Raw genomic sequence first — 22,350 nt, 5'->3', positions numbered from 1 at the left:
GGTTGAATATTTATTTGTAGCTGGTAATCACGCGATGCTATTGGATACATCGCGCCGATATCTCGTTCCGACAACGCATGAGGTTAATATTAGGAGTGCTGGCTTTTCTGATTGGTGGTTGTCTCCAGACTGTTAAATATTCATCATTGTGTCTGCTGACGCAGATTCTCATTGGAGGACCGAAGCGCGCGCTTTGGCGTGTCGTGAAACGTATCGGAACCGCAGGGGGACTCGACTGTGGTTCGACCTCGATCTCGGTTCTCTGCGAATGCATTGTGTTCACATCACACGTACGTACACGTACGTAAGCAGCACTTGCGCGCAGTACGTGGTAATGTACATGTACATGTACACTGTTGTACCGGCTGCGCTATGGTTATGGGATCAATGCATGCAAAGCACTAGTCGGCCATTTTGTGTACACACACTACGTGCGTACGTACTGAGTTCTGCGCACTTGCCAGATTCTCCTGATTATCCAATTTGTTATCAGTTCTTCATTTCTGAAGTCTGTGGCATCTATACACTGAAGTTACAAAGTGAGATACAGTAAGTGTTAAATTCACGTATAGTGAGTGAGGTTCACATTTAACGTGCAGTCGGTGCGTTTTCCAGCGAGCAAGGATTTCGCCCCAGACTAGTCCTTGTGCATGTTTTGTGTGTTACGTGGGTTGGGGTGTTTGTTGTAAAACACATGATGCAGCATTAGTGAGCGTTGCGCGCAGCATCATCATGGCATGTAATGACACAGACATGACACGCGAGGTGTACAGCGCCATCTTGGACAAAATTCAGCTGAGTAGAAATTGATTGTGCCGCCAAAAAGTGGGCCAAAAACAATAGTTCTGCTCAATGGCGGCGTATATCCGTGCAGAAGGGGGGGGGGGGGCAGAGGGGGCACTTCTCTCCCCCCCCCCCCACCCTTTCCGTAGATTGTTTTCACAATTTTGGTTTTTTACATTCAAACCCAAAAAAGAAAACCCGCTCAAGAGTCAAATAATGGCATGAATGGGCCTACCATTGTACCAATTCAATTGTTGACAATGCGCCATGAAAATGGGTAAGGGGCCTAGGCCTATATAATTTACAGTGTGCATAATAAGGCAGATTAAAAAAAACAACCCATGTTTCTCATCCGGGTTTTTGAAAAAAAGGAAGAGGGGCTTTTTATTTTTTTCAAGATGGTCGCCATATTAAAATATCCTGCAACCGTTGTAGACCCGTGAACGTGGCTTGTAAACTACGCCACGTTCTTATGTCATTTCGAACCTGGCGAACGTGTCCTTCTGACTCCCTCCGTTACACACACTGGACGTTATTTTGCCCATGTAATAAGTACTCACATATGAAGCTGTCTTGAATTCTATTTGTACGTCAAAACTTGCATTTGACGAAAATTGAGGAAAATTCTGGCCCCGGTTCATGACGTCCGTCTGCTACTGCGAGCTGCCATTTTCTCCCAACTGACGCATGGGCATTGCGTTTTATTTTCGTATGATTCGACGGCTGTTTACTGTCGCAGCTAAAACAGACATCGTTTTAGACACGTTTCAAGTCCTTTCCTCTCTCACCGCACTGCACGCGGTCGCACGTGCGCCCGCGTGTGTGTGCGCACACGTACTGTATGTACACGAGATGAGCCGAGCAGCCAATCGTCTGCGGGTTTTTTTTTTCGGGGTTGCGACATGAAACAGCCGTCAATCTGTCCAAGCGGTTATTTGTCAGGGTCGGGTTAAAATCTAATTTCTACACGTTCGTATGGGTCTTTACTGATGGGCAAATTTCGTCGAAATTACACAACCGAAACAATCGGACGGGCAAATTTAGATTTCTAGGTGAGTACTCAACACCCATACGGAATTATGTATGTCGGATCGATTTCGCCAGGTTCGAAATGAAACAAGAACGTGGCGTTGTATACAACGCCACGTTCACGGGTCTACAACCGTTGGTGTTTCCACTGTTCAAAGACACTTTCAAAATGAAAGACAAGTTGGACAAGAAAACTGAACATATTCATGATATTTCACTTCAGTGTCATTTAGAGTTGTATAACTTGGTCACATATTTCGCAAGTATTTATTTTCCGATGAATTTGTGGACTTTTTCGGTGTTTTTTTTAATGCATTTTTCAAAAATAAAAAAATCCAGGCGGCCTCCAAAAAGGAAGCGGGCAGGGACGAGAACCTGTTTTTTTTTACTTCGCCTAATGGTCAGTTTTGAAAAGCGCCCCCATTTGGAAGGTAATTACCAACACCCCCCCCCCCCATTATGTTGTCAATATTCATTTCATTGTCTTTTTGTGTCCAACATCAACAACAACATTGTAGCTATGTAAAAAGGTTCCAGCTCCTTCGAACACAATTTTGTATCAGCAAAGGAGTCAAGAAAATAAAAGAATAAATCCACCATCTTGAAAAATTGCCATCTTGGGGAAAAAGGTGGAGCAGCGTCGCCTTCATTTTTTTTTTTTTTAAAGCCCTGTTGAAAAACTATCACTTTTTTTACTCGGCCTTACTACATTTTACTCAATTTTTTATTTCTTTTTTAAATTCAATTCTGATGGTTGTTTAAACAAGCCATTGCAGTTCAAAGTTGAATTGTGTCAGTATTCAGTGATGAATGATATAATTTACAAAAAAAAATCAATTTAGTCAGATACTGCGAAAAAACCTTTTTTTTGCCATTTCTACCTCACTGACAACAGATGAATATTCCATGCTCCAATAAATGAATAGCTGTACTATTATTAAAAAATGCACTAAATCCTTGTTGAACTTTATTAAAAAGACTTAAATAACTGTACCATTTCCTGAATGGCTAAAGCAGAATGTTTTACGTAATAGGAATGAATGAAAAACAAAATAGTCATTCACTATAAAACAGATGGATCAGACAGAAACGCATAAGTTTGACACTAAAAAAAAGAAAATTCACGCTGTTTTCTGCCTTGAATTTCTTTTGATTTCCCTTTCCAATCTTTAAAAAAATTGTGGGGTTTCCATGGAAATTCCTAAATGTGCTGAACTCCCTGATTTGAAAATTAAAGTTTTCCTCCATAATGTGGTGTAAAGCGTGATTAATTAATGGATATTTGTCAAATGATGTCACTGCCACATGTCACATGCATCAGTCAAATTTTGTTGACGCACATCGGCTGTGCTGTATTTCAAAGAAATTTTGAGCAACACGCGCGTGTTAAGAACATTCTGCACAGTGCGCGCACACGTGCCTGATGGCGTTGAAAACGCAGATGACTGTCTATGAGAAGGGTTTATTATTGCAGTTGTGGTTATGATAAAAGCCCTGAAAAGTAAATACGTTGATTTGCCCTGGTGTGGGTCCTTATGTCTTGCTTAAAATTACAGAGGGCCCTCAAATCGTTTTAAACAGTCAAAAATCTGGTACAGTACCCTTTGCACACAAAAAACACCCGCCCTCCCCCCCCCCCCCCCCCCCAAAGAAAATAACAAACAAACACAAAAGGAAAGTTTGGCAGGCTTCTTCCCTCTCTGCCCCTAATTTCACACCCATAAGTTCGGTTCAAATAATTTTCAAAGAAATATATTCAAAACAAAAATACATCACTTCAAAATATTTTGTTAATTTCTCACAATATTAAATCCATACAAATGTCACAAAAGTACCAAGTGGTGAGTTAAAAAGAAATGAAATTTAAAAAAAATGAACGTGATCACTGGCTAGTTCTTATATTGCTCTAGCGTGAAATTTAGTTACAGCTTAGTTTTTAACTTAGCTATAAAATATTCAAAAATTCCAAAACATAATCACTCCCAAATTAAGTCAGTCACATTTTATTTTTGTATTAAGCTTTGTTTTCGAGCTTTATTTCACAGTGGATATTCATGTATTTCAGTTTAGCCGGGGCTCTATCTTGTCTTTTCACTGTGCCTATATGCGACAAAATCAAAACAATACCACATTAAAGCTGCCTCTCCTCCCACTTTATACCTGTACGGTATTCAATAAAACATTGTTGGGCTTTTCAAGCTTACATGTAACAATAAAATGTAGAAACCTTATTTTATCTTTTTTTTTTCTTTCTCTGTGTGCAGTGACAATGCCTCAACTTGTGAGAAAAACTACACAAGCTGCCAACGCAGTGCAAGGCAGTAAGCGCCAGACTTACAACTCCACCAAAGGTGAGGTCCTCCTGATATGTGACGAGGATGCCTTGTCAGAATCCCAGCAACTGGTCTACTCCGAGCATGACGAGAAAATGAAAGTCTACACACAGGCTTTGGATGCCTACAACAAAGCATATGGCAAGCTGGACACTGCAAGTGGACAGGCTGAGGGAACCAGTCAGAAAGCCCCCACTGCCTCTTTGTCCTGTGAAGGGAATGGTATCGTTCAAAACGGTGTTGTCCCACCGCAGCAGAGCCTCCAGCAAAAACCAATACAGCAAGCCCAACAACCACAGCCACAACAAAATGTATCAGTTCCCATTGTCCCAGCTGCCAAGAAACCTACTGTTGTGACGGGTGGGACCTGGCGGCCGCAGGTGGTGGCTAATTTTATGAACAAAACAGTCGTGCCACCAACCATCCCCGTCTCTTCCAACATGGTCACTTCCCAGCAGTTAGTCCCACAAGTTGTCAGCGCTGTAAATCCAACAGCACCAAGGGCGGTCATACAGGTACCTGTGGGCACCGACCTGACCAATATGCAAGTTGTCAATATAGCGGGCGCATCGGGCAACTACCAGCTGGTTTTACAACCACAGGTTGCATACCCTACCCTGAATGCCACCGGTGTTGTATCGCAGCCTACTGTACCTGTCGCACCAAGTGTCTTGCCTCAGCCTGGTCCAGTGCAGAGTGTTATGGTACCCGTGACGGCAACCTCACGTCTTGCAAACCCTGTCACCAACCAAATACGGGTAGTTAAAGCTGGAAATGCCTCATCAGAAACAGTCGTAAAACAAATCACCAACCAAGTGAAAGTAGTTAGTGCTCGAAATGCCTCGGCAGGACAAGTCGCAAGCATTCAGGCAGTGAGTGTTAGCTCAGCCACCAGATCGTCCAGCAAGGATCAAGCCAAAGGCCAGGCAGGTAGCAACAAGCGTGCAGCTCCGGAGCATGTGGAGCAGAGGAGAAGCAAACGGTCAAAGGCAGACAGTGCTCCAAGCCAACCAGATGTGGTGGACAACTACTATGGTTGGAAGGAGGGTAGGCTTTGGTGGGATGACGACAAACCCAGGGGTAGTTTCCGCTGCTATGTCTGCAACAAAAAACTGCCCACAAATATCCGCTACATGCAGCATGTCAGGCACCATCTAGAGAAGGAACAGCAACAGAACTCGGTCAAGAACAATATCAGCAGTTGCCGCTCTTGCTTCAAGCATTTCAAGACCCCGCATGCACTACAGTACCACACCGAGAAGTATCACGAATACTGCAAGCACAGATGCGGAATCTGCGAGGTGCCCTTTGAGGATAGCCAGTCGCTGTTAAAGCACCTCTCAAGGAATCACCAGTCACTGCAGATGCCCTACGTGTGCGGCGTGTGCAACTATGCGTCGTCCATATATGATGACCTTATCCTGCACTTCAACAAGCATCACGAGGGAAGCAAAACATTAATGTGTCCCTTCTGTGTTCGCATCATCAGGTGCAACAACTCTTTCCTGCGCCATTGTAAGACCCACCTCTCTGTTTCCATCAAAAGTGGGTTATTCCACTGTCGCTCTTGCAAGCTGATGTTCTTGAACAACGCCATGCTGAAAGAACATCAACAGGAAGACCACAAGCTCCACTCACTTCAAGACCGAAATGGGGTTCCAACGCTGCCTGCCTTTTCAAAGGGGAAACCAGCTGAAGCTGTTCCAGTCCAGAAAGTTTCATTCCCGAAGCAGACCCACATTAAGGTATCACCTTCCTTGTGGTCAAGGAGAGAGATCATCAAACCCAGAGGTCACCTTAGATGTCTGGAGTGTGGAATGACCACTGACCATTGCAAGGACCATTTCCGCCAGAAGATGAGATGCACTCGCTGCAAGTATACCACCTACTGTGGACCAGCCTTTGCAAACCACATGATTGTGTTCCACAAGGCTGGATCAGCTCCTAAGCTTCACCGAATCAGGAAGACCATTGTCAACAATGGCCGTATCCTCCTCGGGTGCCGAAACTGTGAATTCAGTACTCTTTCCCCAACTCTGATGACTTGTCACATAGAAAGCTGCCCGCGAGGTTCACTGACGATTGAATCCTTCAAGGTGAGAACTCACAGTCTTCAGTCCTCTAGACATTACAAACGTGAGGTCATATCAGTCAATATGAAAACCACCAAACCAGCTGAGGATGACGATGATGACGACGATGATGTGGTAGTCATTGAGGATGAAGTTCTGGTTGACCTGACCGATGATGCACCAAGCAGCAGTAAGGAATCCGAACCAAATAGTCCAAAACCAACTGCAGAGGAATCAAAAGTGACCGAGTCACTGCTCAAAAATGTCTCCCTGACAGTGAAATTGGAAAAACTTCCAAATGATCTTAATTTGGATAAGCTTATGTCGGGAACAGGCAACAACAACAAAGATAATAACAAGGAGACCTGCTCAGAAAAGGATCCAAAAGTGGAAAACCAGGAGCAGAGCTCCACTAATGACGAAGAGAAGATGGAGGTTGAGAAGTCCTCCAATAAGGATGACTCCAATGATAGCAGAGCGAAGAAGGCACCCAGTGAAGACGCCCAAAACAATGCTAGCAATGCAGGTGAACCAGCAGGAGTCGTCGATGAAGAGAAAAGCCTGCAAGAAACTGTGGATGACAGCGATGAAGCTTCCAAAGACAAAGACGAAAAGGTCAAAAGTGTAACCTCTGAGGACCAAAACAAAACCTCTGAGGACCAAAACGAAACCTCTGACAACAGAAATGAAACCTCTGAGGACAAAACTCAAACCTTTGAGGACAAAAATGAAACCTCTGATGAAAAAAAAGAGACCTCTGATGACAAAAATGAAACCTCAGAGGACAAAAATGAAACCTCTGAGAACAAAAATGAAACCTGTGAGGACAAAAACGTAACCTCCCAGGACAAAAACGATACGGAAGACAAAAGTGAAACCTCCAAGGACAAAAACGAAACCTCCGAGGACAAAAACGAAACCTCCGAGGACAAAAACAAAATCTCAGAGGACAAAAACAAAACGAAAGACAAAAGTGAAACCTCCAAGGACAAAAACGAAAACTCTGAGGACAAAAGTGAAACTTCTGAGGACAAAAACGAATCATCTGAAGATTCTGGCAAAATCGGTCAAACTGAGGAAGTCAAAATTAAGCAGGAGCGAATTGACTCATAGACAAATCTCCCTGCGACGGAAGCAATTTGGTCGATTCACAAATTGTTTTGCTCAATTTGGTGCGTCCCTGTTACATCTGACGCGTATAAGATTGTGTAATTCACGACACTTTCTTTTAATGCCTTCTATGCCCAAGAGTGATTATAAGCAAACTACCTGCCAAACAAATAATGAGTAGTATGAAGTCAATGTTCCTGATACTTGAATGGCAAATTACACAGGTCAGGTGTAACGGGAGACCAAAAAATGGCAAAATTTTTGACTGCAAATTTGTGGAATGACCCAATGCCGTTTTGTTTGTTTGTTTTTGTTTGGGTTTTTTGTGTGTGTGTTTTTTTATATTTTGTTTGCTGGGGGGGGGGTTACATATGGTCTGGACTTCCTTCTGTATACATGTACATTGATGTCAGACTGGCCAGTTTGGTTTGCGAATGTTGTTATTAGCCTTTGAAAAATTATTAATTTGTTGTGACAAGTTATTTGCTTATCAATTACGTATGTTTATACATTTCTGTTGGTTGAACAACTGTAGACGGGAGGATCTTTATTTGATACTTTGCGGCAGGAAGCACAAAAAAATCTGTCATGTCATTTTCTTTTGTATAAATGTCTTAACTGCAAAAGCACTGGAGCAAAAGCAAATTGCAAAATCAAAACTGTCAACAAATATGAAGCATGGGTCATTGTTGACCTGCCAACAAAGTGGAATTTATTAAAGCTTAATTACTAATTATAATAATACAAACATGGTATTGAAAGATGTGCTTGTTTAAATGAAAGGAAATCTAAAAACAATTTTTTGGGGTTTTTTTTTGGTTGTAATCTTATATTTTGTAAAAATTTCCCCTGTGGTCCACCCTAGTGTGGACAAAATGCAGCCATTTCCCTAGTCTCAGTATCACCTGTTCTCCAAGGAGCCTGTCTCCAGTACAACACTCTGAAATCTGGACTAACTTTGATTTGTCAATTTTGATGCCATGTTTTTGCTCGCGCTGGGAGCTGGCACTTGTGTTGTGAAAAGCTACAGGACAATGTTAATGAGATAGAATGTGTAGTAATTTTGCTGTGGCCAGTGCATGTGTAAAGTTTGCAGGCCTCTTTCGCCTGTCCACAGAATCGCAAGCACATGTAATAGACTTGCCAGTCTGCACTCCAAAAATGTATTATATTTGCCATTGATATGTAACCTAAAATGCTGTAAATTTGTATAAAGTTGTAAATTTGTAGTTGGAAGCGAATGCGGGACTTCAACTCAGTCAATCAAGGTTGACTGAAGCATTGTATTATATGTCATTGATCACTAATTACAGACACGGCTTTTGATAGTTGCAGACTTATAATTACCTATAATTATGGATAAACTTAAGGGAAAAATTAACAGGTGTTTGTGCTGTTAAGTTGTGAGAGGGGAGGGGGTTGTAAAAGGAATTTCATACCCATACAGTCTTTAAGACAACTTTTCTGTACATGTACGTGAAACCAAATACTTGATAGTGCTAGTGGGACAGCACGGTTTGTGAGCATACCGGCAACATGTACATGTTAGAACTCCTTCGCCGTTCTTAACACACTTTGTTTGGTATTTTCAGAAATAGAAGGCTCAGTACAACTGTTCCATTTTTCTTTAGTTTTAAGTGTTGCCATGCTAAGCTTTTTTGACACATCTTCCCTCTCCCACTTCTAGTTTTTACAGGTGAATGTTTATTGCTTGTTTTTGGAAATGCAACATATACATCGGCACGCAGAGAAAGAGCCATTGAAATCACCGTCAAGTATAATTGTCATTTTTATACCAAGAAGTAGACATGAAATGTGTATGCCTTCAGGCTGTTGGAGTTTTATGCCTGGCTCGTTCGTAATATTTGCCATGTTTCACTTCAAACAGTGGTGTAACTATTGGGGTGTGCAGTGGAGAGGGGGAGGCACATTCCCCAGGAGATGTCTCTGTTGCCCCCCCCCCCCCCCCCTTCACCTTTGAAAATCTTTGAATGATTACACAAATAGCTGCAATTTTAAAATAGACATTTCATTTGCCTTTTATGACCTCCAGACGTTTGCCCTACTTCCCCTAGCAACGCTGTGAACTTAGTTGAATCATCTCAGTTCATATCAGCTTCTAATTTTTATAAAGTAATTATGACCTTGATAGATGGAGGCATTTTTTTGTTTTATTGGGTTTTTTGATTGGTTTTTTTGTATTGATGAAAGTACAAATGTAATGTAAAATAACACTAGGGCAATTCCAGTTTTATATAATATCTGTGACAGAGCTCAGTGAATAAGCCTGAAAATGTTTTTTTTTTTCCTATCGTGTACATCCATCGACTGAGCTGTGATCAAGGAGATAACAGACCAGGAGTTTAGGATCTGGCTCTGTCACTTTCATTTTGCTGCTCACTGGAATTGCCCACTTTAATTTAATATAGTATCCAGTTTAATATGCACAAGTTCCAAAGAGAAATGATTGTCTGTTATCTATGGATAGCAACTCCTGTCTGATATGCATGATTTTAGAGTATTTCACAAACTTGTACTTAAACGTGCACATGTAATTTGTACAGGATCAATTTTGTATTTTTAATAGTTATTGAAAGCTACAATGATGAAGGCTTTGCATGTTGGAGGTAATTAGAAAGAGTAAATGAATCAAGAATTGAATCATTCTGATGTGGCATTTTTGATCTTGGAATTGGTGGATTATAGGCAGGTCATTATCCAGTCAATTTTTTCTTCCAACGATTTGAGATGTAATAAAATACATACATTGGGGAAAAGGATCAAATTGGAACGTGAACGCTGTGAACGATTATAAATACCTCAGACAGTTTAGCCATTCCTATTGGTCGAGAGCCCGTCACGTGGCCGGTCTTAAACGGATGATAAAGACATGGCTGGCTGGTCTTAAACACTTTTCCAGTGTCACATAAAATGTGGACTCCTAAAATTCCAGTGCCTCTTACCGTTTTATTGGTTGAACGTTCACAATCCTCACGTAGGCATGCGCAACACTACCAGCGAGTCAGAATTTTAAAGTTCTAAATTCAAAACGCAACGCCCCAGGTGAGTTCTGCGCGTCATCGCGCAGAACATGCTACGCGCACGTCAGTCTCCATAAAAGGGTTGTTTACATCTTACTCGCCAGCTGAACACTCCATTATTTTGCTAAAGGGATGTTTCAAAAAGCATGAAGTGAACTTGTTGAACAGAATCGGGATTTTTTTAACGAATTATTTGATTTTGTTTTCCGAAAAGGTATTCATGAATGGGAATAAATATGTGCTCGGTCGGTATTTATCACTCTGTTTATGACCGCTTAGAGTCTGGGTGCTGATAATTACCCTCGCCTCCGGCTTGGTAATTATCAGCACCAAGACTCTAAGCGGTCATAAACAGAGTGATAAAAACCTCCGGAGCACACATTTATTCCCTTATGATAGTTGGGCCAGCTCTAGCATACAGCAAACAGAATATTTATACAAATGAAGGACAAAGCACAAAATGTAAAGAATGCGAAATCCAATTTAAGTATATACAAATACTTTTATTCTACAAAGTTTTAGTATAAAAAAACTAAAATAATATTCATCCTTGTAAACACCTCAGGAAGGAATATTGGCGGGGAAGTGTGTGAATTTGTAATCTACATGTATATTCAGCTTGCGTATCAAAATTTCAACAAGTGCTCGACAGCAATACACAGGCATGCAACTTTTCCTTTGATCAGCTGATTTCCTCGTTTTTTACTTCTTACGAATGCCATTACAAATTGAAAAATACTGTACAAAATCTTGTGTGGTTTTGGAATGTCCTTGTTTTTTTGTAAATTCCCAGTTGCATGAATACATGTACATCAATTAAAAAAAAAAACTAGAGGCACTTGACAGTCTTCGGGTGTTTTTGTTCCCTTCTAAAATTTGTCCATCTTGGAGTTGCTGCAATGTGCATGTAGTTGAAAAGCACTTGCTCTTTAAAATTTCACAAGTTGTTTCTTTGGTTGGTTGGACAGTATAAGATTATCCCGTCACGTTAATGAATGAGCTAAATCCTGCCCCTTGTGTAGCCCAGATGCATGAAAAGACTTGCAGTAAATAGTCATTCTGAATCAATTGGACAGAATTGTGTGCAATCTGGAACCAGCTTGCCTAGACATGTTTCATAAATACTGTAGTTTTCTTTGTTTCTCGATTATAAGTACCTTGAATTTCAGTATTTTTATATTCGAGTACGAGCATGAGTACAAGTATTCTCAAAAAGTACTGGATTACGAGTACCGAGTACGAATACTACAACTACAACACGTGAGATTCCAAGGTTTAACATGACCACAGCAGTCCTGCAGAGATCCAATTACTGCATTGGGCCTTAACACTGACAGAAATGTCACTCTGGAAGACACACATGAAAGTGAAGTTGGCACGGTTGAATAACAAGAAATGTACAAATGATTTTTGGTCCAGACCAGGCGTTATGTAAATTTGAAGGGAAGTGCGCTCTTCATGTATCTCCTGTCATGATGGCGACAAACTCTTCCTCATTAACTGTAAAAAAAAAAAAGGATTGGAATGAGAGATATTGGGCTACATGCGTATGAATTAAAAGGGAGGTTCCTTCAGGGCTCCCATGCAAAAAAGCTTGTGTAAAAAGAGCCTGAAAATGCCACCACCAAAAAAAAAGACGACCAAAATTTGCAGAAATGGAGGCATACACATGATTATCGTGCTGCTTCTCACAACAAGCTTAATTCCTTTAAAGCTAAATTTCTTTCATATACTCCATACTCCTTCAGCAAACAGTTTTGTCCGTAACTCAGCACAATGCAGACCAAGCACATGATAATTAAAGTTGCGTGTCTTTTGCAAAAATGTGTACGGCTAGGACACGCATTACATCAAGGATATGCACATGAATGTCATAAAAATATATGTTGCCAACACGCGTTTTAACTGCCTACTTGCTGTTCACTAGGCAAAATATGAGATTTTAGCATTCCACATAAGGTGAACAAAGGAAGTACAGTGTCATTTGTCCACTATTTTTACGATACTTTTCACCGTAACTTCGTATTTTGCAACAGTCCGAGGCCCTGCCATGGAGTGATATTAGCTGTAACACCAGGCTGTTTGCAGCGGCCAAGTTCAAGTTCAATACACAGTGTGTACAAAAACAATGGGCACCACTGACGTGTATACACGTTCACCACCGGAGACTAGACTAAAGCTTGACAATTTTACCCGTCACCCGCCCCCAGGAATATTGCTAGATCGTGTTTACATCATTGACTGGTTAATTCCATAGCACTTCACCAAGTGATCACCGGCTAACATAGTCTATGCAATGACTGCTAAATACGCCCTCAATCTTTGAGTGTCCACTAGTGCCAGGCTTTTTACCAATATCGTCGCAAAAGAAAAAAAAACAGCTTCTTCCTCTCTTTTGGTTATGGCGAATGTGCTAAACTCATTCGCAGTTGTACATGAGTGTGTGTGTTACCAACGCATATTTTTGTGGTGTTCACTGATGTATCCATGGCACAACACAGGTCCTAGGCATACACTTCCTTGGGAAGACTGGTAACTTGACCTCTCTAAGGACAAACCAGTGCTTACTTTCACCGTCTCCGTCTTTGTCAAACTCGTCAATCATGGCGCGTAGCTCCTCCTCCGTCATGTTCTCCCCGAGCTCCCTAGCCACCCGCCTCAGGTTGCGCAGGCTGATCTTGCCTGAGTCATCGTCGTCAAACAGGCGGAAGGCCTTCAAGATCTCCTCGTGGGGGTCTCTGTCCAGCATCCAGTCTGTCACTGTCAGGAGTTAGTGGACAGGCAAACATTCAAATTACAGCCAACACGGTAATACCACACAACCACCATGTTTAACAACTGTGAGTGTGTGATGCACAAACAGTCATCACTGCTCATTTTCAAATAGCTGGTCTTTAGAGAACCACATATTTTGTTTCCCTAATACTACTCGTTGGAACAACTGATATCCATATACTGACTGTATAGTCTATGCCCATTATGCCGTACAATAAATTGTCGCTTTTTGGCCAGTTCACCCTGTTTTTCCAAATATGGAAACCAATATACCTATAGAAAAGTATATCAAATCTCATACAGAGTGTGCTGTATCAAGATTTGGCAGCTGTTTGTTCAGGTACATTATGTCCTAAAAAGGACACGTTTCTGCTGCATAAAGTGGACTGCAAGCTCAAAACGTGAACTACGACGACGTCCAAGAACAGATCTTTGTTGGCAAGTTGTCCTTTTTAGAACACTGACGCTGTCTCCTGAGTATGGCTTCAAATGAACTCATTGTGCAATACTCTGTTTGCTTTCCAGTCAGGAAAATACAGCTCAGTGGTTGGAACATTGACCAATGAAATAAGCGCGTTTGGCTCATAAATATGTAGGAGGTGTAACTTTCCCTAATACTCACTGACTTCATTGAAGTCATCAAAGAATATCTTGCCGCTGTTGTCCTTGTCGTAATCACGAAGCACCTTCAACACGTCGGCCTTCTTCACGTCAAACCCGAGGGCTCTCATCGCTACCTGTAAGAATGTAAAATACCACAAACAAATGACATGAATGGCATGATACAAAAAGATTGCTAATGGACCCAGTGCATGACTAGAGGGCGCTTCACCACCACTCACCAGAGCTCCACTGGGGGCAACACAGACATGAGCACACTGGTTCATGTGTCAAATCCCCCCCCCCAAAAAAAGATCAATCCCTCCCCCCCCCCCCCCCCCCCCCACCAATCCCCCCTCCGAGCTCCCTCCACATCACACAAAAGCAAATGAATATGCTGAAGGGAAGACACAAAATGGTAGCCATCTAATGATGCATTAGTTGATTAACCTCTCCCCCCCCCCCCCCTCACAACCACCACCCCCACCCCTTCGACCCCTTCACCCCACCGCATCCCCCACCCCTCCTTGTGCCCCCATCCAATACCTTCAGTTCATGGTAATCAATGGCTCTGTCCTTGTCCGTGTCGAACAGGTCAAAGGCCTCCTTGATTTCTTGTTTCTGCTCCTCGGTCAGTTCTCGTCGCTTCTTGCGTCGACCCTTGTCCATGCCGAATTCAGATCTATAGCAAAAACATTTTAACCGTAATTAACAATTAAGTCTGCAGACTTTCACAGACATTTTCTTGTTTTAAGGTGAAATCACACTTTTTATTTTCTTTCAAAAGGAACATCTTCAGTTACATACATGTACATGTATTTTCATTTTTCATGTCATACAGAATATCACAAAATAATTTTTTTTTTTAAATAACAGCAGGTTTAAAAAAAGTTAAGATGCACGTGATTGAAATTGGCTTTATTGTGAATTGAAATTGTACTGCCAACCATTGTAAATTCATATTAAAGTCATTATTTAAGTCATAAAAAATATCAGGCCATTGCAAAATATTTTCTTTCTTGTGAGATTTTATCATTAACTGATATCATACACAAGGTCTTGAAGCTTTTGATTAATGTTAACCTCCTCATAAACTGAATCTTTACGAGGTCAACTAGACAAACTGAAAGCAAAGCACAAGTGCATGTATGACGTCAGTTGGTGATAACAAAAACAGTTTTTGGTACAAGTAGTCGTTTTAGCACACAAACAGGCAGACTTTGGTATCAGCTTATGATAAACACAAAATATGAAGAGGTTTTTAGAATAGATGCACTATTTTTGTACATTTATTCATTTTGTAGCTATCTATAGATAAAGCCTCATAAGAAGTTGCGGGTACCATGGCATTTTCCTATTATTTTCCTAGGCACATCTCCTAGATTTGTTAAAGGGAATGTACAACATTTGCTACTGCTGCAATTTTCAGAAATAAATGGATTTGGAGGATCATAGCAAATATTGTTACACTGACTTGTTCACGTTTTGGGCTTGTAGATGCTGGGAAAAAAACCCAAAACCAATCATGTTCTTGTAGTCTGGTACCCTTGACCCCACTTACGATGAAATGGAACAATTTGTAGACTTTGGGAATTGTATGGTCAGAGAATCAGTCTGGCAGGCTTGTACCCCTTCACATTTGTGTTATCAATTACAAAATCCGGAATAACTAAATATGAAAAATTAGGAGCACTTTTTGAAAATAAGCTAGTTTTTTTCCAACGCTGGTTGGCTGACCAGCGTTAGAAAAATACAGTGTTTCTTGAAAATGTCGGCACACCAGAAGCCACGATTTTACAGGCTGCTTTAGACTGTCATTGCCTAACAATCCAGTAAGGTATTTCATGATAATTTCGTCATTTCGTTTTTTGATGTTCGCAAATGTTGTATCTTCTATTTAAGTGATAAGCAATATAATGGCCCAGTTTTTTCAACCACGCAGCACTTTTTAAACATACTGATCTCCTTTGTGTGTTTTTTTTAACAGCCACAATGCATCATCCTTTATTCATAAAAACGCTGAACAAGCAAATTGACTATAGCATGGTTACCGTGCCGATTTTCAACCCCTAAAAAAAGCCTAACACAGGGTTGAATAGCTCAGTTGGTAGGGCACAGTCATTTTGTTTTTTACTTCATGTAGTCAGTTTTTTTTATTTTTATTTTTTATTTGATCTTTGTTAATTTTTTTGAAATCATGCATAGAATTATAACCTTGCGCCATCATTATAACGGTAAGCCGTTTGTCTAGTATGCTATTGGTTTTGGGCTGTTTATTTGTAGTTAATGCAATTGACACTGTGAAAGACAGACTTTGACCGTTCGACGGTTCATCCACCTGTTCAGTTGGCAAATAACGCTCCTCTGTTGTCCAAAGTACTTGACATTTATTTTTTAAAAGTAGAGATTACAAAAGGAACGTTTATATCAGCTACATGTATACGCATGATACTTGGGCATTTGCTTCCTTTTTAACGGTACAAGTTGTATCATTCTCATGCAAAATCCATTTGCTAATCTTTTTTCATGTACATGAATTTTTCTTATTTCACAAAGAATGCACTTAAATCTAAAGTTCATTGATTTCTGCAATCAGGCTGAATTGATTTACATAATTAGTACTTTTTAACCAGTTCACACCAGGATTATTTTGACAAGAACGGAACGAGGTGTGGGATTTATTTTCACTCGACCTCAAGCCAGGCGGGTTGAAGCCATCACCCTCGGGCAGCACACTCATATTTCCGGCCTCGCTCGCTGCGAGACAGATATTTCCAGCCTCACTCCCTGCGTGTTTATCATCCGTTCCGAATACCACAAAACTTTTCCTTGTACACAGCCTCCAGAGCGAACTGGTTTATGAACAAAGTTTTTAGATGATCCATTTGTCAATAGACTGCTGAAATTGAATTGATGGCTAATATATTCCATTTTGTGTTCTTTATTTGAACAATTTTAAGAGAGTTCTATTTCCACTTCATTTCTCCTAACTTTTGATTTTATTGGTCTACTTCTAATGTATTAATTAGAAAAGTATCAGTTATGACATTCAATTTACAAGAGACAGCAAATAACTTAGGCATCATCTCTTATATCGAACAAGATCAAACAGCGGTCACTTATACTGCCAAAATTCAATTTTGTCAATGCTTGTAAGTTGATGAAGTGATGATCACAATTTGTTTGAGGAAGAGCTGCCAGAATTGAAATTTCTACAGTGGTCACATCAGCCAGTAAGCAGTTTGAATCAATTTTACTCACTTTTCATGAAAATAAGAGCCGACCCAAAAAAAAGCATACATACGTGAGAGGACTGGTCTGCATTAATCACTGCGACTATGGCACAACCAAATGAAAATTGACACACGAAGGTGAAAGGCATACACCCGAGTTGCGCTAGCTCAGTCAAGCCTCGTCTCCACCACTGATATGAGTGATTATTTCAAACAATCTAACACCTGGACTACAAAAAACCCACTTAGGCACAGTGTTAGGGATGCAGAAGTTTGTTTGACTTGTGCACGGATCTGTGATAGCCTGCTATATCACCATCCATTTCCCTCTGTGTTTCCTTTATAATAATACATCACCAAATTAGAAAACAAATTTGCTTTGCCACATCAACTCATGTGCACTGCACTTGTAAACTTCTGAGATTATTATATTTTTCAAAGACAGTTCAAGACCAACGTACGCAATAAATTACCCAGTAATCGACCTTTAAGAGAACCACTTTATGGTTGGCAATACAACAGCATCTGAATTGTGTACACTGTACATCAGTTGAAAGGTTTTAATTGTTGTCAGGTGGTCTGAGTTAAAAATTAACAAGCCTTTGCTTTTTGTGGTTATATTAACACAATTGATGAGCACAATCAACACTTTAACCCTCTAGAACTAGTATATATAAATGCAGTGAAGTGACCGACAAGCATAGTCTGGCTCCCAGACTGAAAGATTCTGACTTTTCCTGATGAATCTTAGGTCAGGTAACTGCCACAGCACGTGGTTAAAATGGGAGGAATGCCTCCCGTTTCCAAAAATGTTGGAAGTTTGCCGAATGCATTTCGTCAGCAATCTCGGAGAGCGCCCGGATATTTCCGGGTAGGTTCTATTCCTTCCTCCACGGTTTTATTCACCTGCCATGCTTAGGCCCCCCCAAAAAAATATTCAGTCTCTGGTCAGACCAAAGTTCCGGAATTGACGCGGCCACGCGGCTTTTTTTTTTTTTTTTTTTTTTTTTTTCTTTTCTTCAAGCTTGGATTGTACAGACAAGGTGGGTACTATTTTGCTTTTTTGGTGTCCTCATGTACATTGGTGTCCTCCATAATTTGCCTTGGTGCTTTCGATCATTTGCCTTGGTGCAATTTCCCATTCCTTGGTGCTTTTTGGTAAAAAAATTTGAGGTGCGGAAATAGAGGGTGCTGTTGGAGCTACCGCGGAACATTTTGGAAAAAAAAAAGATCGACGCGCATGATTAAAATCGACGCGCGCGCTGACCAGAGACCGACTTATTATTTTTTTTGGCCTTACTAAAATATTTTTAAAATTAGTTGATAATTACGATCAGGTTCATCGCTTGCATTTCAAAAATTTGAAATTCAATGACGACTGTTCTACTGGCCCTTTTGACTGGTATCCTGAAAGACCCATTTCATATTTTTATTTCGGAAAGAATGTTGCAACCTGACGCCACTTTTTTCTTCATATATCATGTCAATGAAGGTCAGTCATCATGGTCACTGCAAAATCATGATAAGACATGAATATGGGACTGAGAAACATTTCCATTCCAATTTTGTTAGGAATACACAATGTAAATTTTGTACACAGCCACGCGGTTGTGCACAAAATGAAAATCTATGGAGAGTCAAGACCGTCAGGATGCAACATTCTTGCCTTTATTTCTAAAAGTTTGGGAAGTGTATTTATTAACCCTCCTACGGAAACATGCATTGTCAGCCTAGTATTACTTGGGTCAATATTGGTCAAGACCCCCATTGGTTTGTACACAGAATGCCAGGAGGTGAGACACAAACATTTTGACCATTGGTGACCTCTTACTTCTTACGTAGTCTTAGTCTTAAAGGGAATGTACATCATTGGCTTTTGCTGTAATTTTCAGAAATGAACTATTTGAGGGGTTAGTATAATAGATCAAATATTGTTACACTGACATTTTTGAAGTTTTGTGTTCGAAAAGGTTGGAAAACCAAGAAAAACAAAAATGTTCAAGTAGTCTGGTTCCCTGACTCCACAAAAGATAAAATGGATCAATTTATAGATGATGGAAAATTGTAAGGCAAGGGAACCAGTCTAGCTGGCCTGCACCCGTTCATGAACATGTAACCAATAGCAAACAAAATTTGGACTGAAAAAAAATGGTAAACTTGCAGTAGTTGAAAAATAGTTAGGTTTTTCCAACGCTGGTCGGCCGACCACCGTTGGAAATGTTTACAAAAATACCATTTTCTTGAAAATGACTTCACACCAGGTGCCATAATTTTACAAGATGCTTGAGACTGTCATTTACCAACATCCTAGTTAGGTATTTCGTAAAAACTTGGTAGTTTTATTTTTCGATGCTTGCAAATGTTGTATATTCCCTTTAAATAGGAGGTAGTTCCAGAACTGTAAGGTTTTTTACAAACCTTACAGAAAGACCAATTGAAGTTGCTGTAGCAGAAAATTCTCAATTTTTTCCGACCTCCAAACTCTCCCGTCTCTTGACTAACCATGGAGGAATAAGAACATGGACTAACTACGGCGCGGCTCTCATTTCATCGCGCGAGGTCCGGAGACACTCTCGGAATGAAAGCCGTGCTGTAGTTGGTGAAGAGAATAAAAGCGCCCTCAGTCAACGGCAAACAATGAGAGACGGCCGAGTGCGAGACTCCAATGATCCTTGTGAACAAAATTCTGGTAAATTTCACTTTTTTGTTGACATTTGAGGGATTTCAACCCACCCTAGACATGCTAGAGGTACAAATCCACATGTAATATTGAGGCCGAACATTTCGCAGCAGGAGAGTTTGGAGGTCGGAAAAAATTGAGAATTTTCGGCTACAGCAACTTCAAATCAATTGGTCTTTCTGTAAGGTTTGAAAATACCTTACAGTTCTGATAGTAAATCATTTTGTAAATAGGAGGGTAATAATACAAATTAGGCTTATTTCGTAAATTCTATGCAAATTAAAAGTAGGCCCCTAGGGCCCTACCGCCTAAATCAATGATCACTTAATCTTGGAAACATAATGAAGAAACAATGCTTTCAGGAAAGAATGTTGCAACCTGACACTACTTCAGCGGTTGTGTACAAAGTCAATGGAGAGACAGGAGAGTCAAGAAAATTTTCAAAGTTTTCTAACAAAATTGGAAATGTTTCTCAGTCCCAGATTCTCATGTCTTGTTATCATCAATTTTGCAGTGACTGACCTTCATGATGATATATGAATGAAGAAAAAAGCAGCATTGGGTTGCAACATTCTTTCTAGCCCCATAAATGTGGCCTATTTACTGGACTGCCTCCGTAAACATAGGCCACACATCCACATGTACAAAAATCGTGTCGACGGAGCCAAATTTTGATTTTCACATTTAGGCTTAGTTTGTAGGGTTTTTTGCTTTAGAAGCATACTCACCCTCTTTATAGGCTAATCAGAAAGTGCTGCCTTTTTCAGATGTATATTTTTCGTGAAATTTCCAGATTCATTTTTACACGTTTGCGTATCAAAACTTCAACATGAAATTTCACAAAAATTAGACATCTGAAAAAGGCAGCACTTTCTGATTAGCCTGTAAAGAGGGTGAGTATGCTTCTAAAGCAAAAAAAACCTACAAACTAAGCCTAAATGTGAAAATCACAATTTGGCTCCGTCGACACGATTTTTGTACATGTGGATGTGTGGCCTATGTTTACGGAGGCAGTCCAGTAAATAGGCCACATTTATGGGGCTACATTCTTTCCTGCTTTCAAGCTTGACTGATTCCTGTATCCCAGGCCATAGGATAGGTCATGTAGGTTTGTGCATGAACTGCATGATGAATGTAATGATTGTTTGTGTCTCAGTGTCACTCACCGGCACCATGCTCACATTGCATTGTGATGACAAATTAACCAACCGTACAGACTGTCAGACTGTAGGCCTACTCGCGTAAACATGGAATGGTAAACGAGAATTTCAAGCATCCAAGATCTTACCTCAATGACAAACTCATTTTGCTGGGGCCACCAACTATTCACCCTCAAATGGCACTTTTTATATGACGAGCAATAAGTGAAATTGGGCCGATTTCGTGAGAACGGCCTATCTTGGATTCGGGAGTTCGTTCAAAATGGCCGGCACATTGACTGAACGGGGTCAACGTTCAATCCGCATGCGCAACTAGTGCGCCATGCGCGTACTTTATTCCGCGCGGGTGTGATAGTGCGGGCGCGGGCATGGCAGGTTGGATACCTTCTTCATAGCTTGGATTTTTACAGATTTTACAGTAATTTAATTCTCATACAGGTTCGACATTGGACAAAGTGTGTGAAGCAAAGAAATAGAACACAATCTCTAATTAAAATCATCCGTAATTGTATAATGATCGCCCAATCATGGAGCTAAAGCTCCATAATTCAGCAATCCGCTCACTCACAAGAATTTTAAAGTAAATACCTTCTACCTGTTGGTGTAATTTTATGTTTTAAATATTATTCAAGATTTTACTGAATGTGTTTTTGTTATTTTAACCGAATTTCGTATCCACTTCAATATTTATATACCATAAAACAAGGAACAGTATATACCATCTCTCTTACTCGAAGTTACCCCACCCTAAGGCTTTCTCCAGGCCTGGCCCGCCAACCTCATCTATATCTCTAGTGAACATTCCCCCCCCCCCCCCCCCACACACACACACACACACACACATTTCCTTAGTACACATTTCCTTTTATTCTTAAAGTACATTTTCTGGTGTTTTTATGTACATTTTATTTGTAAGTCTGATTTTGGCTTTTATGATATTGTTGATTTTGTTTTAACTTTAATGATTTATAACTAAAAATGACCGTTAACTTATTCAGCCTTTTGGCTGCAATGTGTCATTTTCAATTAATTAAACCATGAATAATAAAAAATAATAATAATGTATGGTCCAATAATAATATTAGCCTATACCGTGACGATTTGGCTAAAATCTTAGAGCTATTATGACGGCAATTTAAGGACGTCATTCTACTTGAAAATTATGGGGGAAAAAATCAAAATATTTAATAAACGTGTATTCAAGTTGTTTACACCTAAATTCGCTTATCTTGCTCTTTTTAAGATAGCAATCGAAGTAACTAATCTATAAATAACTTGTTTCGGCGGGCTTTGTTGGGGTTGTGAGGTAGCGGTAAACATAATAAAAGACGAAGGTCGACTAGACTACGCAAACCAGTGAAGTGTAAACAACACGAAAACCGCGGCTGATTCTGCGATTCGAGCCCTTTCATTGGCTAGCAATGACGTCTTCACGTTACTAAAAAAAGTAACGGGCAGCGTTAATTGGTGGAATAAAGCATGACATCATGTCTATTTTTCGATCATGGTAATGAACATGCGCAAAAAAGGTCCG

General features: G+C 40.4%; 1 protein-coding gene across 1 annotated transcript; it reads right to left on the bottom strand.

The window, feature by feature from the left end:
• Nucleotides 1–10,831: 10,831 nt before the first annotated feature.
• Nucleotides 10,832–21,127, bottom strand: LOC119729712 (centrin-3). Its single transcript, XM_038202407.1, has 5 exons — nucleotides 20,945–21,127; nucleotides 14,290–14,425; nucleotides 13,766–13,880; nucleotides 12,937–13,128; nucleotides 10,832–11,868 (listed from the first exon to the last, which is right to left on the bottom strand). The coding sequence occupies exons 1-5, from the start codon at nucleotides 20,959–20,961 to the stop codon at nucleotides 11,825–11,827; spliced, it is 504 nt and encodes a 167-aa protein (XP_038058335.1). The 5' UTR covers nucleotides 20,962–21,127; the 3' UTR covers nucleotides 10,832–11,824.
• Nucleotides 21,128–22,350: the final 1,223 nt, after the last annotated feature.

Source organism: Patiria miniata, unplaced genomic scaffold, assembly GCF_015706575.1.
Source record: "Patiria miniata isolate m_02_andy unplaced genomic scaffold, ASM1570657v1 HiC_scaffold_21, whole genome shotgun sequence".
In the NCBI taxonomy this organism is placed as follows: domain Eukaryota; kingdom Metazoa; phylum Echinodermata; class Asteroidea; order Valvatida; family Asterinidae; genus Patiria; species Patiria miniata.
Note: the sequence above shows the minus strand (reverse complement) of the source record. Positions and strands in the feature narration are given on the sequence as shown.

Coding starts and splice junctions, on each gene's coding strand:
- LOC119729712 (XM_038202407.1), bottom strand. Junction 13,881..14,289: donor TTGATTACCATGAACTGAAG/GTATTGGATGGG, acceptor ACATTCTTACAG/GTAGCGATGAGAGCCCTCGG. Junction 13,129..13,765: donor TGATGACTTCAATGAAGTCA/GTGAGTATTAGG, acceptor AACTCCTGACAG/TGACAGACTGGATGCTGGAC.